Source organism: Aquarana catesbeiana, linkage group LG03 (assembly GCF_042186555.1).
Source record: "Aquarana catesbeiana isolate 2022-GZ linkage group LG03, ASM4218655v1, whole genome shotgun sequence".
Classification (NCBI taxonomy): domain Eukaryota; kingdom Metazoa; phylum Chordata; class Amphibia; order Anura; family Ranidae; genus Aquarana; species Aquarana catesbeiana.
In genome coordinates this window covers 375,614,453-375,629,041 of record NC_133326.1, presented here as the reverse complement: position 1 = coordinate 375,629,041, position 14,589 = coordinate 375,614,453, and the positions used below count along the sequence as shown (strand labels likewise).

The following is a 14,589-nucleotide window of genomic DNA, read 5'->3' as shown; positions in this document are numbered from 1 at the left end:
TTTATTTCTCCACCTGTAACTTGTAATGCCTTGGAGGTTCAGATTAAGGCACCAGAATTTTGCAGAGCACAGAAGTAAAGTACCATTCAGTATATGCATATTTACCATATTGCACTTGTCAGGTGGTATGTAGACTTAAAGAATACTAAAGAATCACTTTTTATGATTTATTCATTTACTAATATTTGCATTCATTTCTATAGATTGAAAATGCTGGCGAAGTTCTCATTACACCTCTTGAAAAATTCAGAAAGGAGCAGATTGGTGCAGCCAAGGTAACGAATACATATAGCTGGATGTGTACTAACTGCTTATTTACAGTTTGTATAATGAGACGAACCCATGAAAAAACGTATGACTATAAATGTTGGACTGCACTGAACAGCCTGTCCCAGCGCATAGACAAGGCAATCAGCTTTATGTCTTGTTAGTTCAGTTTATGCCACTGTGCTGCAGTAGTGCGTGCTGAAAAATAGAACATGCTGTACCTTTTTTTTTTTTTTTTTTCAGCATAGCACTATACTGCATCACATAAAGCTGCGGCGCATAACGATGAATAAAAATCAATTTTGGGACATTTCAAAAAAGTTACAAAAAAAAAAAGAAAACGTAAACCGTGCAATCCCTCATTACAATGCATCCCACTGCTCTTTTACAGAGCACGCAACTGGCCGCACTGTTATAGCATGCTGTTGGTGTGAATGAGCCCCAATCCTGATCCTTTAGATTCCCCTGTTTTATCTCTTATGTTGGCTTTCAATAGTCACCAGAGCATACTTCACTGCTACCACCAAAGAAGAATATTTGCAGAATTTGTGCCCGTTATCAAATGGTGTCTTGAATAGCAAATTATGATTTATCGGCACTGTTACATCTGAGCACTTGGCTGTTAACTGAGAGGTTAAGTGTTAGGATATGTGATACTTGGAGATCATAGGGACTTGCAATTGAATTTTAGGTAATTTTATGCTAGAAGCCATTTTTTCCTTCTCCGTGCATTAGTGGAATAAGGCCAATGGGTAGGACTGTCTGCAGTAGTTTGGTATACCATAAACCAGCCTTGAGCTGGACCGAAGCCACACACAGAAGTGTGGTATTGAAGTCCGAAAACAGAATAACTAAAACAGTTGACTGAATAAATAAGTTGATTGAAGATTTCCCTAATTTATCCAATCACATGAAAAGCAAATTCTTAATCAATTCCTAATCTGATCATTATTGTGCATTCAAAGTTAATGCATGTACAGTTTAAGTGAAGATTCTTAACTCCTGCAGTAAATCAGTGTTATTAACACTATTAATTAATGTTTTATTTGAAGCAAACAGAAAAATTGTAAGTCGGCCCCCAGTATAAAACCTCTTATTCTCAGCAGGCCCCAGTTTATTGCTAGTGTCCTAGGAGAATGTTAGTCTTTCTTCAGCTCAGCTGAGCAATGTCTAACCAATTTTTTTCTCTTGATTTTTGTTTGTGAATGTCCTTGGCTTTTTGGCTAAAATTTCTGCTCCTTGCTCCTCAGCAATGCTTTGGTGGACCCTATGGGATTCAAGAGCTTTTAGGACCCATAGTTGTGGTTGAGATTAGGCAGGCTCTGGTGGCTCCTCTCTCACCAGTCTGGGGCTAAGGTCTAACTTCCATTCTGCATATCATTGTCGGGGTGCCTACCTTGTACCCTATTCCTCCTGTCACGTTATGGGATCAAACTCTTCAGTTCTTCATTGGTCTCAGGGATCACTTCCAACTCCTTGTGGGCTGTTGGGTTGTACTATTACTGTACATTCTCTGGTGTAAGAGAATTGCTAAGCAAAGACTGGTTGTCTGGCTGAGCCACATTTTTTAGTACTAGAGTTACTATTCCTCTTGGTCCTCAGAACTAGGGGTGTTAAGGCCTTGATGCTTTCCTTGTAGACAGACTGTTCGTTTTTTTTTTTTGTTTGTTTTTTTTGTGTAAATCTGTTTTTTTTGTATTGGCTTCGCTCTTGGGACCCATACCTTCTGTGGGGTTGACCGCATCAGGTTGTGGATCCTTTCCTCCTGGTTTGTGAATGTGTTGTTGTTCCACCTGTTTGTGGTGGGTTCTGAAGAATCAGCTTTTCACATGCTCAGGTTCTGTGTTCTCTTCCATGTGGAGTCATTTCCCTCTGGTGTTAGACTTTTCCATCCTTGTGTGGAGCATCAGGTTGGATTCTTCATAATCTCCCTTTGGTCAGGTTACACTGACTAGTAGAAGTTCCTTCATTCATTTCAACGGGCCTAGTGAGCCTGTTAGTGGTTGTTGTTGAGTTGCCCACCCTCATTTAAGCAGCTTTTGGACATCCTGACTATCTGAATTCTTGTGCCTCTCATTGTTTGAGGAAGAAAATGAGATTTTTCTACCTACCATAAAATGTATTTCTTTAAGTCCATTGACTGACACAGGTTCTGCCTCTCTGTTTTTTCTTTATTGCTTTGCCACGAAACTGATGCCTGCTGGGTTGAGAAGGGGTTTTACTGGGACCTGGCTTTCAATCTTTCTGTGTCCCTTATGGACTCAAAGAATTGGATTTTATTTATGTACAAAAATCCAAATTTTTTTCTGGTCCTTTATATTGGAATGTGCCACAGGCAATATGAATTAGGTTTTCTGAAAGTATGAATTTAGAAACATTTATTAGTAAAGAGGCTGTAAAATCGGTGATCTCTAGCTGTCTCAGTTAATTTGAACCAGTCTCTGACCATCTTTAGCAGTATGTTCCCAGTCACCAACTACTCCTGAAGCATGTTCATGGTCTCTGACCTTCTTGTACAACATCTTTCCAGTCTCTGACCTCTTGTAGTACAGCTTGTAACATATGTAAATATTACATGGCCTTTTGATTATACCAAAGGACACACTTGATGACCTGCACTGCTTTACATGTTTTTCAAGCAAGTAGATATGACATTTAAATAGGACGTATGTCAGCTTTTCTGCGTTTTCCACCTTAAGAAATATCTATGCATACTGGTATATTTATTTTACATGTTTGCCCATGTGATGATACATAATGTCCATTTATATTCTCTTCCACTTTATTTCATTATTTTAGGGCTGCAATAAAATAGGATTATGATTTCCGGCTCTTCATTCATGGTTGTACATGCTATAAAAATAAGTGCTTGTCTAGTATGACACTAAACATAATTTTGAACTTGCTCTTTTTACACTCTCATCAATTGTAGTGAAGCGCCACACTCTCTAAAAAAAAAGTGAAATATATATTTAAACTATAATCAAAAACAGACTAAAGTCCTTTTGACATATATAAATCCAATGACAGTCCAATTGTGCATTCACTTAATAGAAAATTCAACACCCAGTGCTCCGTGAACACAATCTCTTCCAATTTCTTGTGACAAGTGCTTATCCCACACCTATAGCAATGCCTGCTCACCTCACAGCAAATGATCAAACGCTCATCTAGTTAATCTCATCTGACAGATATTCCTTAGTCCAGGCAGAAATCTCCTCACCTCTCCGTTCCAGGGACTCTGGAGCTTCAATCCATCTCCTCTCGCCCGTTCCTCAGTATATTATAAGTACCACAAAGGCAACAACATAGTGCTCTCCATTTAAAATGACTTTCATTTCCCTTACTATTAAAATGCACTTACAGAATTATGTGCACATGGTACAATTCGCAGCTAGCTCACCACTCAGAACTCCACCATGATGATGGCGTGACGTCTCATGCTCAGCTCCACTCTCCTAGATGCATTGCGCCCTCCTATTGGGCTTCTTCAGTAGGTGGGGAGCTGAGAAATCTGGGCCCTTAAAGGGGTTGTAAACCCTCATGGTTTTTCAGCTTAATGCATTCTATGCATCAAGGTGAAAAACCTTCTGTAGTACTGCAGCCCCCCCCCCCGTTTTACTTACCTGAATGCTGTCATCCATCCAGGAACGAGCACACCACCTCTAGCTGGTGTCTCGTGTCCTGATTGGATAGATTGATAGTGGCACAGCCATTGGCTCCCGTTGCTGTCAATCAAATCCAATGGCGCTGGGGAGCGGGACTAAGTCTGCATTCTGTGTGAATGGACGTGTTTACCAAGGAGAGCGCTTCTCCAATGTGGACACTCAATGCGGGAAGGAGCCACCAGCGCCGCCGAGGGACCCCAGAAGAGGAGACCTGGGGCCTCTCTGTGCAAAACTAACTGCACAGTGGAGGTAAGTATGACATGTTTGTTATTTTAATAAAAAAACAAAAAAAAAGAGGGTTTACAACCCCTTTAGGTACCTCTAAGCATCATTATCATGTCATACACCTGAGGCACTACAACACCTGCTATCTGAAAGTGACCCATTCCCCTACTTCTTCCTCCCTACCCGAAAATCAATTCCAGGATTTGGATGGGGGCACCTTACCCAGTAGGGTTAGTTCATTTACGTTAGGCTTTAAAAATTAAACGTTTCAATGTTCTGACCTTAAAATTTCAGACTTGGGAGAAAATTAGAGAAACCTTAAATTAGTATTTCAACAGTCAAATGTTTTATGCCAGTAAAACTTGGTCTGTTTCATGCAGGAGGTGAAGAAGAAGTATGACAAAGAGACAGAAAAATATTGCAGTGTTCTGGAAAAGCACATGAACCTGTCATCCAAAAAGAAAGAGGTGCAACTACACGAGGTGAGGGGTGGACTAGTTCCATCAGTTATTTTTTTTTTTGTAATTACCATTTCATTGTACATATGCACAAAATAGTATGTTCATATAGTGGGTCTAGCTTTAGTCAAATTGTCTGTAACAAGATGTTCCAAACCACATGACTCCCCCTTTACCACTTACATCTTTTCATTGCTCCTTTCCTGCCTGTCATATTATTTCTCTTGTTTTTTTGTTCTCTGTGTAAATGTATTACTGCGTGTCTTAGGCTCTGTTCACGTATATGCGAATTGGATGCGTTTTGGTTCGCATGACATGTGAATTAAACCGGCTTTCTATGGAGCCGGTACACATATGTGCGGTGCAGTGGCAGTGCAAATTCACTGCAAATTTAAAAAGAGTCCTGCATGTTTTTTGTGCACTGTGGTGCCGTTAAGATGCAAATTCCAGGCTAATGCCTTCTATAGGAACACATCTGAATCGCACATTGGATCAGTTTTGAACACTGATTCGAACCCGAAAAAAAAATCAGGGTGGGGACCCTACCAGCCCTTTTGGGTCTGGTACGCATATTTAAAAAATTAAAAAAACAAAAAAACAAAAACACGTGGTGTCCATCCCCCCTCAATTTACCAATGGTAGCACTTGGACTTATAAAAGATATTTTGCCAAGAAATGAATGGATAGTGAAAAAGCAAACAAAAAAACTGCCACAGTGTTGCCAATACACTGATGTGTGGTTACTTTCCTGTCTTTTCACTGGATGTTAGAGATCATAGCAGAAGTTCAGTGTTAGAAATACACAGGAGAAAATGCATATTGACAAGGGGAGTGTAGAAGTGGGCGGGGAGTCTACTGACATCACGACTCCACCCACCGAGCTCCAGACAGCAGACCCACCCACAGAATCTGCAGTTTTTCGGGTCTCATAACAGACAGAGGGGAGACATTTGACAGGTAAAGATACATGCAGGAGGCATGTATATCCTTTAGGGGTGCGCATCTTTACTGGCCTCACGATTTGTTTCGATTACGATTATCCTGTCCATGATTCGATTTCGCGATGCATCACGATTACTGCGCACAGTTTTCATCCACAAAATTCAAGCAGTCAGAAGAACTACATTTTTTAAATTTTATCTATTCTTAAAAAAAAAAAAGACAACACTCCCTGCATGTAGCTAAGTGTAGACACAGCAGACAACTTAAAGAGAAGCTCCAGACTGCCTCCAAATAACTACAGGAGATGGTCAGAGACTGCAGACGTGGTACAGGAGATGATCAGACTGCAGACATGCTACAGGAGATGGTCAGAGACTGCAGACATGCTACAGGAGATGGTCAGAGACTGCAGACATGCTACAGGAGATGGTCAGAGACTGCAGACATGCTACAGGAGATGGTCAGAGACTGCAGACATGCTACAGGAGATGGTCAGAGACTGCAGACATGCTACAGGAGATGGTCAGAGACTGCAGACATGCTACAGGAGATGGTCAGAGACTGCAGACATGCTACAGGAGATGGTCAGAGACTGCAGACATGCTACAGGAGATGGTCAGAGACTGCAGACATGCTACAGGAGATGGTCAGAGACTGCAGACATGCTACAGGAGATGGTCAGAGACTGCAGACATGCTACAGGAGATGGTCAGAGACGGCAGACATGCTACAGGAGATGGTCAGAGACTGTAGACATGTTGCAGGAGATGGTCAGAGACTGCAAACATGTTGCAGGAGATGGTCAGAGACTGCAGACATGATACAAGAGAGGGTCAGAGATTGCAGACATGATACAAGAGATGGTCAGAGACTGCGGACATGATACAAGAGAGGGTCAGAGATTGCGGGCATGATACAAGAGATGGACAGAGACTGCGGACAGTGGTACAAGGGAGGGTCCGAGACTGCGGACAATGTCCCTATAATGTCCCCCAAATGACAATGTATGCCATTTAATGAATTATGGTTTATGCATGTCTTATTATGTTAGTGATTGATTCATATCACAACTTCATTGATACTTTTTTTTTTTTTGTATGATTTATGGTTTTCTTCATCACTGCCCCACACATGCAATTCATGGCTGCATGTGTGGGGTCAATTATCAGCAAAACCATAAATCATACAAAAAAAAGGTATCAATGAAATTTTGATGTGAATCAATCACTAACATAATAAGACATGCATAAACCATAATTCATGAAAAATTTGTACATAATGGTGCATCAGATATGTGTCTTTAAGTACCTGATGATGTTGATGACAGTGTGCACTGGTTTCTCCCTGCAGCCTGTGAGGAGGACAAGCGTGGCCATCCAGTGTTCTTCTGGCTCGCTCAGGTCTCTCACTGCCCGCAGCAGCCTGTTATGAGGGGGACAAGTGCGGGCCGCTGGCTTAGATGACCCGCAGCAGCCTATGTGACAGTCGAGGAGGAGTCTCTGGAGACCGGGAGTCGGGGACACTCGCTCCAGTGCTCCACATGTCTCTCCTGTAGTAATCCAGCTAAACACACAGCGACGCGGCTGGGGATGACGTCAGTGGGAGGCAGGAAATGAGGGCGCGGCTAACGTCCTCGGCTCAGTTTGGCTCAGTCCAGAGAGGCAGGGCACAGCGCGGCATGCAGATAACGCCACCCCGAAATCGATTATGTCGGTCGCAACATCGATGCCGAATCACAGGCGGCCGAATCGCGATGCATCGATGCTGCGATTAAATTCAACACCCCTAATATCCTTATAGATAACCCCTATGGCAATAGTTTAGAAAAGATGACATTGGGTTTACATCCACATTAATGATTTTTTTTATTGCTGGCAATGTTTTCTTTTTAGATTCAGTTGTCAGCAGGGAATCCCGCCGACAGCTGATGAGTCATCCTGGCCCGTTCCATAACAACCAGCTAATGTTAAAGACGCCTGTGGCCGCCGGCTCCAAAAATTTGCGTCTGAACCGCATCTAAAATCGCAGCTGAACCGCTACCTAGGAAATTTGCAGTGAAAACGGAGGGGAAATTTAACAGTGGGCCTGTCTTGGCCTAAAAAGTAGTAAGAAAATAAACACAGTGCTGGAGTGCGTACTCTTAGAATCTGTGTTAACCTGTTTAATTCTTAGAGAAATTCAGGCCCTATGTACAGTCTGGGCTTAGGATCCAGGGGACTGTGCAGGCTTCGACTTGCATGTACTTATGCACCCATGAAATAGTTAAAGTTAGGCCTGCTCAGATAGAAAATGAAATACAATTCTATAAGTTGTTCTCAAACATTTTAAATTTTGACTCGTCAGTCCGGAGCATCTGCTGCCATTTTTCTGCACCCCAATTCCTATGTTTTCATGCTTAGGACATGGAAACAAGGCTAAGTGACTCAACTATGCATGACAACATAGGAACTGGGTGCAGAAAAATGGCAGCAGGTGCTCTGGACTGATTAGTCAACATTTGAAATATTTGGCTGTAGTGGAAGGCAGTTTATTAGCAGAAGGGCTGGAGAACATTACAATAATGAGCGTCTGCAGGCAACAGTGAAGCATGGTGGAGGTTCCTTGCAAGTTTGGGGCTGCATTTTCGCAAATGGAGTTGGAGATTTGTTCAGGATCAATGGTGTCCTCAATGCTGAGAAATACAGGCAGATACCTATACATCATGCCATACCATCAGGGAAGTTTGTGATTAGCCCCAAATGTATTCTTCAGCACAACAATGATCCTAAACATACAGCCAATGTCATTAAGAACCATCTTCAGTGTAAAGAAGAACAAGAAGTCCTGGAAGTGATGGTTTGGCCCCCACAGAGCCCTGATTTCAACATCATCAAGTCTGTCTGGGATTTCAAAAACAGATAGAAGGGTTTAAGGCAGCATACATCAAAAGAAGATCTGTGCTTGGTTCCCCAAGATATTTGGAAGAACCTGCCTGCCAAGTTCCCTCACAAATTGTGTGCAAGTGTAGCTAGACGAATTGATGCTGTTTTGAAGGCAAAGTGTGGTCACACCAAATTTTAATTTGGATTTTTCTTCTGTTCGTTTACTTTCCATTTTGTTAAATGATAAAAATAAACTATTAACCCTTTCTATTTCTTAAATTTACAGCATTTTTTCACACCTTCCTAAGACAGTACCGTATGTGTGTATGTCTGCATATTAATTTTAATGGCATCTCGGTCTTAGCCCGTAGGGTTCAATATTGAGTTGGCCCACTTTTGCAGCTATAACAGCTTTAACTCTTCTGGTAAGGCTGTCCACAAGGTTTAGGAGTGTGTCTATGGTGAATATTGGCCATTCTTGCAGCAAGCAAAGGTCCATAAAGACATGGATGAGCGAGTTTGGGGTGGAGGAACTTGACTGGCCTGTACAGAGTCCTGAACTCAACCTGATAGAACTCCTTTGGGATGGATTCGAGCAGAGACTGAGAGCCAGGCCTTCTCATTTACATCGGTGCCCGACCTCACAAATGCGCTTCTGGAAGAATGGTCAAACATTCCCATAGACACACTCCTAAACCTTGTGGACAGCTTTCCCAGAAGAGTTGAAGCTGTTATAGCTGCAAAGGGGTGGGACAACTAAATATTGAACCCTGTTTGTGTAAAGGCAGGCGTCCCAATACTTTTGGTAATATAGTGTATATATGTGTAGTGTATGTATGCATACACACTCAAACGCACCATTTGCTGTATGTGGGTGAACAGCACCAACACAAGTCAATCTTTTACCTGTATGCTTGCGATCCTTTTACCATGCAAGCATCCTGGTAACTCCCCAAAAACTACCAAAACTAAGAAAAAGAAAAACAAGGAGTTGCATCACAGAGGCAATATTTATTGCTCAGCAGGGTTTAAAAAAAGCAGTATAGTAATACAGTAAGTGTTTTATGCCTTTTATCAAGCCTGAAAAGATTGCTGTATTGCTTTTTTCTTTTTTTTTTTTTTTTTTTTATTCAGCGATAATTTTTTTTTAATACATACACTACATGCACATACATGGAGGGCACTTCTGTCTTTAATATAGGCGTTGTGTATTATACTCCTCATTTCTCTTTGCTGTTCTGATAAGGACAGTGGCAGGAAACACCCATATGCACAAACAGGGTGGTGGTTAACATTCTGTTACTTATCTCACCTTTACCATATAGAATACACTAATCCCATTCATATTTTTGTCGTTATGATACAACTGACTTTTTTCTTGCTGATTTTCCAGCGTCAAGCTGGGAAACGATCATTTTTGTCCTCTTCGGTGCCTTTTCTTCCTCCCTTTTTATATAGCTGAAGCAAATCCAATGGAAACATAGACATGTCTATGTAGATACAGGCTTGTTTGTCCTGCATAGCAAAACCTTGCACCCCTGCAGTCAGCAAGATACCGACCGATTCCTGAATTCCGTATCAAAATCTTTATTTCAAAGCCAAAACCATTTCATATAATAGTGTAAACACCCTTGGTGTACATTAGACAAGCAATCACAATTGACATTTCAGCGAATTAAACCCAACCTTCGACTGGTTTCTGTAAGTTATTGCACATGCATTCTGTTTGTTTTGGGTATTAAATAATCTCAAATTATATTGAGTTTTGTGATGTAACACCATCTACCTAAATGGCTGCCATAGATACAGTCCAGACCAATGTCTGGGGCATCCTAATTGCATGGTTAAGTTTAATTCATTTTTGGATTTATTACTATTTTCTCCTTTCAAATTAAATAAAAAATATATATAGCAAGTGTGTGGAACAGCAGTTCACTGTCTAAAGAAGAAAAATTATAAAATTATCCCCAATTCCTAAAATCAAGTTAAATGTGATGTCAGCTTTAATTTAGATGACTAATTCCAGCTGTCATTTCTGTGTAGTATATCATGAGAAGCATTGGCACCATCTAGCGGCCATTTCAAATATTACGTGTAGTACGGTAAAATTATTATTCTCTTATCATAGTCAAGAATGTTACTGGAGGAATCATTTTTATTCATTTGTAAAAATATTTTCCTGTCTTTTATTGTCAGTAAAGGTTATAAAAAAAATAATATATATATATATATATATATATATATATATATATATATATATATATATATATATATATATATATATATATTTATTACACAAAATTAAAATGTGGATAGGGAGGAGGAGGGACAAAAACTGCCCGTATATACTTTTTCAATGATCATTAGTTTTTGGTGCACCCAGACAGCAATTTTACTGACTCTGCATGTCTCTTCTGCCGTGAAAGCTTCTGTCCTACCTGCTAGTAATTAACTCAATTAGCCGTTCATGTGCAGTTCAGTGAACAATCTCAGGATTCCTTGGATGCTAGAATGATTTAACTCGCTTCCATTGGCATGAGTGCAAGGTACATCATTCGGGACAAAGCTGCAGAACCCAGAAGAAGATCAGATGAAGATGTCAGAGGCCGCAACAAAGCAACAATGGGGGGTTGTGAGTGTTGCCTCGTTGGAGGAGGGCACCCTGGCAGGTATATTTGCCACATTGTGCACATATGGTGTGCATAAAAGCACCTTATGGCGAGGGCCAACCTAACATAATGAAAAGCTTTAGTTCCACCTCACCTTTTTTGAGATGTGCCTAAGTCTCCTACCAGTGACCAAGTGGAATGTGGCCCATGATGATATCCCATGATACCTGCACGGTCGTAGCCCTCCATCATTGAGCATACCTACTAAGATCCTGTTATCAGATGCTTGCATGCCAGCAGTCCAGTCAAAAGCTCTTTTTGCAGTTTGGTAAAAGGATTGTGAGAATCCCATTGGTTGCCGTGGGGAAATGTAGACTGAGACCATTCAGTCAGGCACAGTGTTTTAATTTTTTGTTGTTATTTTTTAGGCTTCTTTTGTGGTTGGAGGGCCGCAAAAATGTGCGGTTGAGCCATGTTTTTGCCACCTGCCAACTGCCCCCTCCTCAGGCTGCAATGGGCAGTGGATGGGGTTGTTTACATGCCAAGGCCGCCACAGTGCTTCACTTTAGCACCCGCGGCACAGTTGACCCAACTTAAAGCGATTGGCAGGCAGCAAGCCCAGCGAACGCTACACATTCAAGTCAATGGGTAAGCGTCACGAACGAAGTTAACTACTAACAATGTTTACCTGAATTATAGCAGGTGGCAAGCCCACTGAAAGCTACACAACCGCTTTAAGTTATACATGTAAAAGACATTGGCATGTTTCTGTAAATGATTCAAAACCTTGTGTCTAAATATAGTATGCAATTAATTATGTAGGTGTGGGGGTAGCCATATTTCCTCCTTATATATGCAGGTGTTGCTTTCTGGTTTGCTGTGCTTCACACTAATTGGCTCTATGGGGGTTATTTACTAAATGAAAATCCACTTTGCACTGAAAGTGCACTTGGAAGTAAAGTCGCTGTAGATCCGAGGGGGACATGCAAGGAAAATAAAAAACAGCATTTTAGCTTGTACATGATTGGATGATTAAATCAGCAGAGCTTCCCCTCATTTCAGATCTACCCCTTAGATTTAGAGCGACTGCACTTTCAAGTGCACTTGCAGTGCAAGGTGGATTTGCCTTTCGTAAATAACCCCCTATGTCTCCTTCTCACAATAGAAGTCCATGTCTCCACCAACCCATAGAAAAAAATAAACTCCCCGTAATTTCGATTTGCATTTTCAGAAGAAGACTAGCAATGGCAGATATTTAATTTCTATAAGAAAAGGTTTAATCTAAGTAAACACTGCAAAAATGTAATAAAATGTATGCTTACTGAAGACACACCATACTAAATGGGTTAAACAAACATTTAAGAAACGCCAAATGCTTGTTTCTTTGTGTTGCCTTTCTGCTGTAATTTTTCTGCCAAAGGGGGGATAATATGAAGAGCAGTGTGCTACTTTTGATTTCTGTATACTGAAAAGGAGTGAGATTATGAGATGCTTTGGTCCTGTAGTGAAATAGCAGGATAAATGTAAATACAAGGATACTAAAGACAGGCTATCATGCAGATTTTATATTACTACCTCTTCCAGAGTTCATAATTTATCTGATCTTGGCTGCATCTGGACAGCAGCTTGGGAGACCGTATAACCAGGAAACAGGAAGTTTATCTCTAATATAACTTCCTGTTTACCAGTCCTCATCGACCAAGTCACGTTAGTTATAGTAAGTTATTGTAAGTTTATGTTTAAAACTTTGGGGATAACAAATCTTCAAATAACTTTTCACAAACCCAAACTGAGCATATAATGGAAATACTGCATAAGCATAAGGTACCCTCTTTGAATGCCGTCATAAATAATCAATAGATCCAGATATTATGAGTTGAAACCTGTTTTTCCCTAAGAGTTGGGCCTGTGCCCCCATCCCTTCTTCCTAAGGCCACTTTCACACTGAGGCGCTTTACAGGCGCTATAGCGCTAGAAATAGCACCTGTAAAGCGCCTGTCCTGTCACACTGGAGCGGTGCGCTTGCGGATGTTAAAAAAAAAAAAAAAAAAAGTCCTGCGAGCAGCATGTTTGCAGTGGTGTATACACCTCTCCTAAAGCTCCCCTGCCCATTGAAATCAATGGGCAGCGGCGCTTTGCGGGCGCTTTTAACCCTTTTTCGGCTGCTAGCTGGGGATAAAAGCACCCAGCTAGCGGCCGAAAAGTGCCGCTAAAACGATGGTAAAGCGCCACTAAAAATGGCGGCGCTTTACCGCCGACGCCCCCCAAGGCTCCAGTGTGAAAGTGCCCTAAATATCCCGATTGGTTCATTTAATGGCATTTTCATTGTTCAGTAGGTAGGAGGCTTTGGGGCCAAGTGTGCCTTTCACAGGAAAGGTTAAACTTTCCTTATTATCTCACCTGCCTAAATCTCTGGCTCTAGTGATCGGTTTTTACTGAACGTTTCATCTGTTTATGCATTGTTATCTTTATTTTGCACAGCTTGAATTGGGTTTCTTTTACACTGATCAGATCAAAAGCGGAAGACAAATTCATGACCATTAAATCCTATGGAACTCTTCACACCAGTCAGTTGCGTTTTTAAAAGTCCTGCATCCTGCATTTTTGTTGCAGTAAAAAAACAAAACAAAAAAAAAAACACACCTCCCCATTGAAGGGTATGGAAAATGCACCTGCAGTTGGGTTTTTGGTGTGTTTTTGAGTCACAGGTGCAAAACACACCAGAAACACGGCAAATGAAGCAGTGTGAAAGCAACCTTACTTGCTGTTTGAGACAAAGAGGCATTTTGTCTAAAACTATCCAACGTCCAGACCTAAATCCAGTTGAGAATCTGTGACTTGAAAATTGCTGGTCACAGACGCTCTCCATCCAGTCTGACAGAGCTTGAGCTATTTTGCAAATAAGAATGGGCAAACATGTCACTCTCTAGTGCAAAGCTGGTAGATACATACCCAAAAAGATTTGCAGCTGTAATTGCAGTGAAAGGTGGTTCTACAAAGTATTGGCTCAGGGGGGCTGAATACAAATGCACGCCGCACTTTTCAGATAATTATTTGTAAAGAATTTTGAAAACCATTTATCATTTTCCTTCCACTTCACAATTATGTGCCACTTTGTGTTGGTCTATCACATAAAATCCCAATAAAATACATTTATATTTTTGGTTGTAACATGACAAAGTGTGGAAAATGTAAAGGGGTATGAATACTTTTTCAAGGCACTGTACCTGGCCAACACCTAGTCTTTCCCACTGATTCCTGGATTGACAGCCCTGCCTCTGCTGTAGAAACCCTCCCATTATGAGCTGCAGTGTCTGGGAGGGGGAGTGTGTGAAGCACAGATAGAAAAAAGGATTTGGTTTTACGCTCAGGACAGGAAAAATTACGTTTTTACTTCATAAAACTTGTGCATCACATCGTGACTGGATTTGGGATCTGTTTAGACTGTTATACAAAATCCTTAATGCTGTGTACACATGACCAGACTTTTCGTTGGACTGAACTCCGAAGGACTTTTCGACGGAGTTCCAACGAAATGGACTTGCCTACACATGATCAC

At 41.1% G+C, this 14,589-nt stretch overlaps 1 protein-coding gene across 2 annotated transcripts in view; it reads left to right on the top strand.

Annotated features, from left to right (window-relative positions):
* The window catches only part of ARHGAP26 (Rho GTPase activating protein 26), a 744,136-nt gene that overhangs the window by 164,823 nt on the left and 564,724 nt on the right, over positions 1-14,589 (top strand). For both annotated transcript variants that reach the window (XM_073620639.1, XM_073620638.1), the window contains exons 4-5: positions 204-275; positions 4,541-4,642. In XM_073620639.1, the coding sequence (XP_073476740.1) occupies positions 204-275; positions 4,541-4,642 (174 nt within the window). The remainder of the gene's footprint in view (positions 1-203; positions 276-4,540; positions 4,643-14,589) is intronic.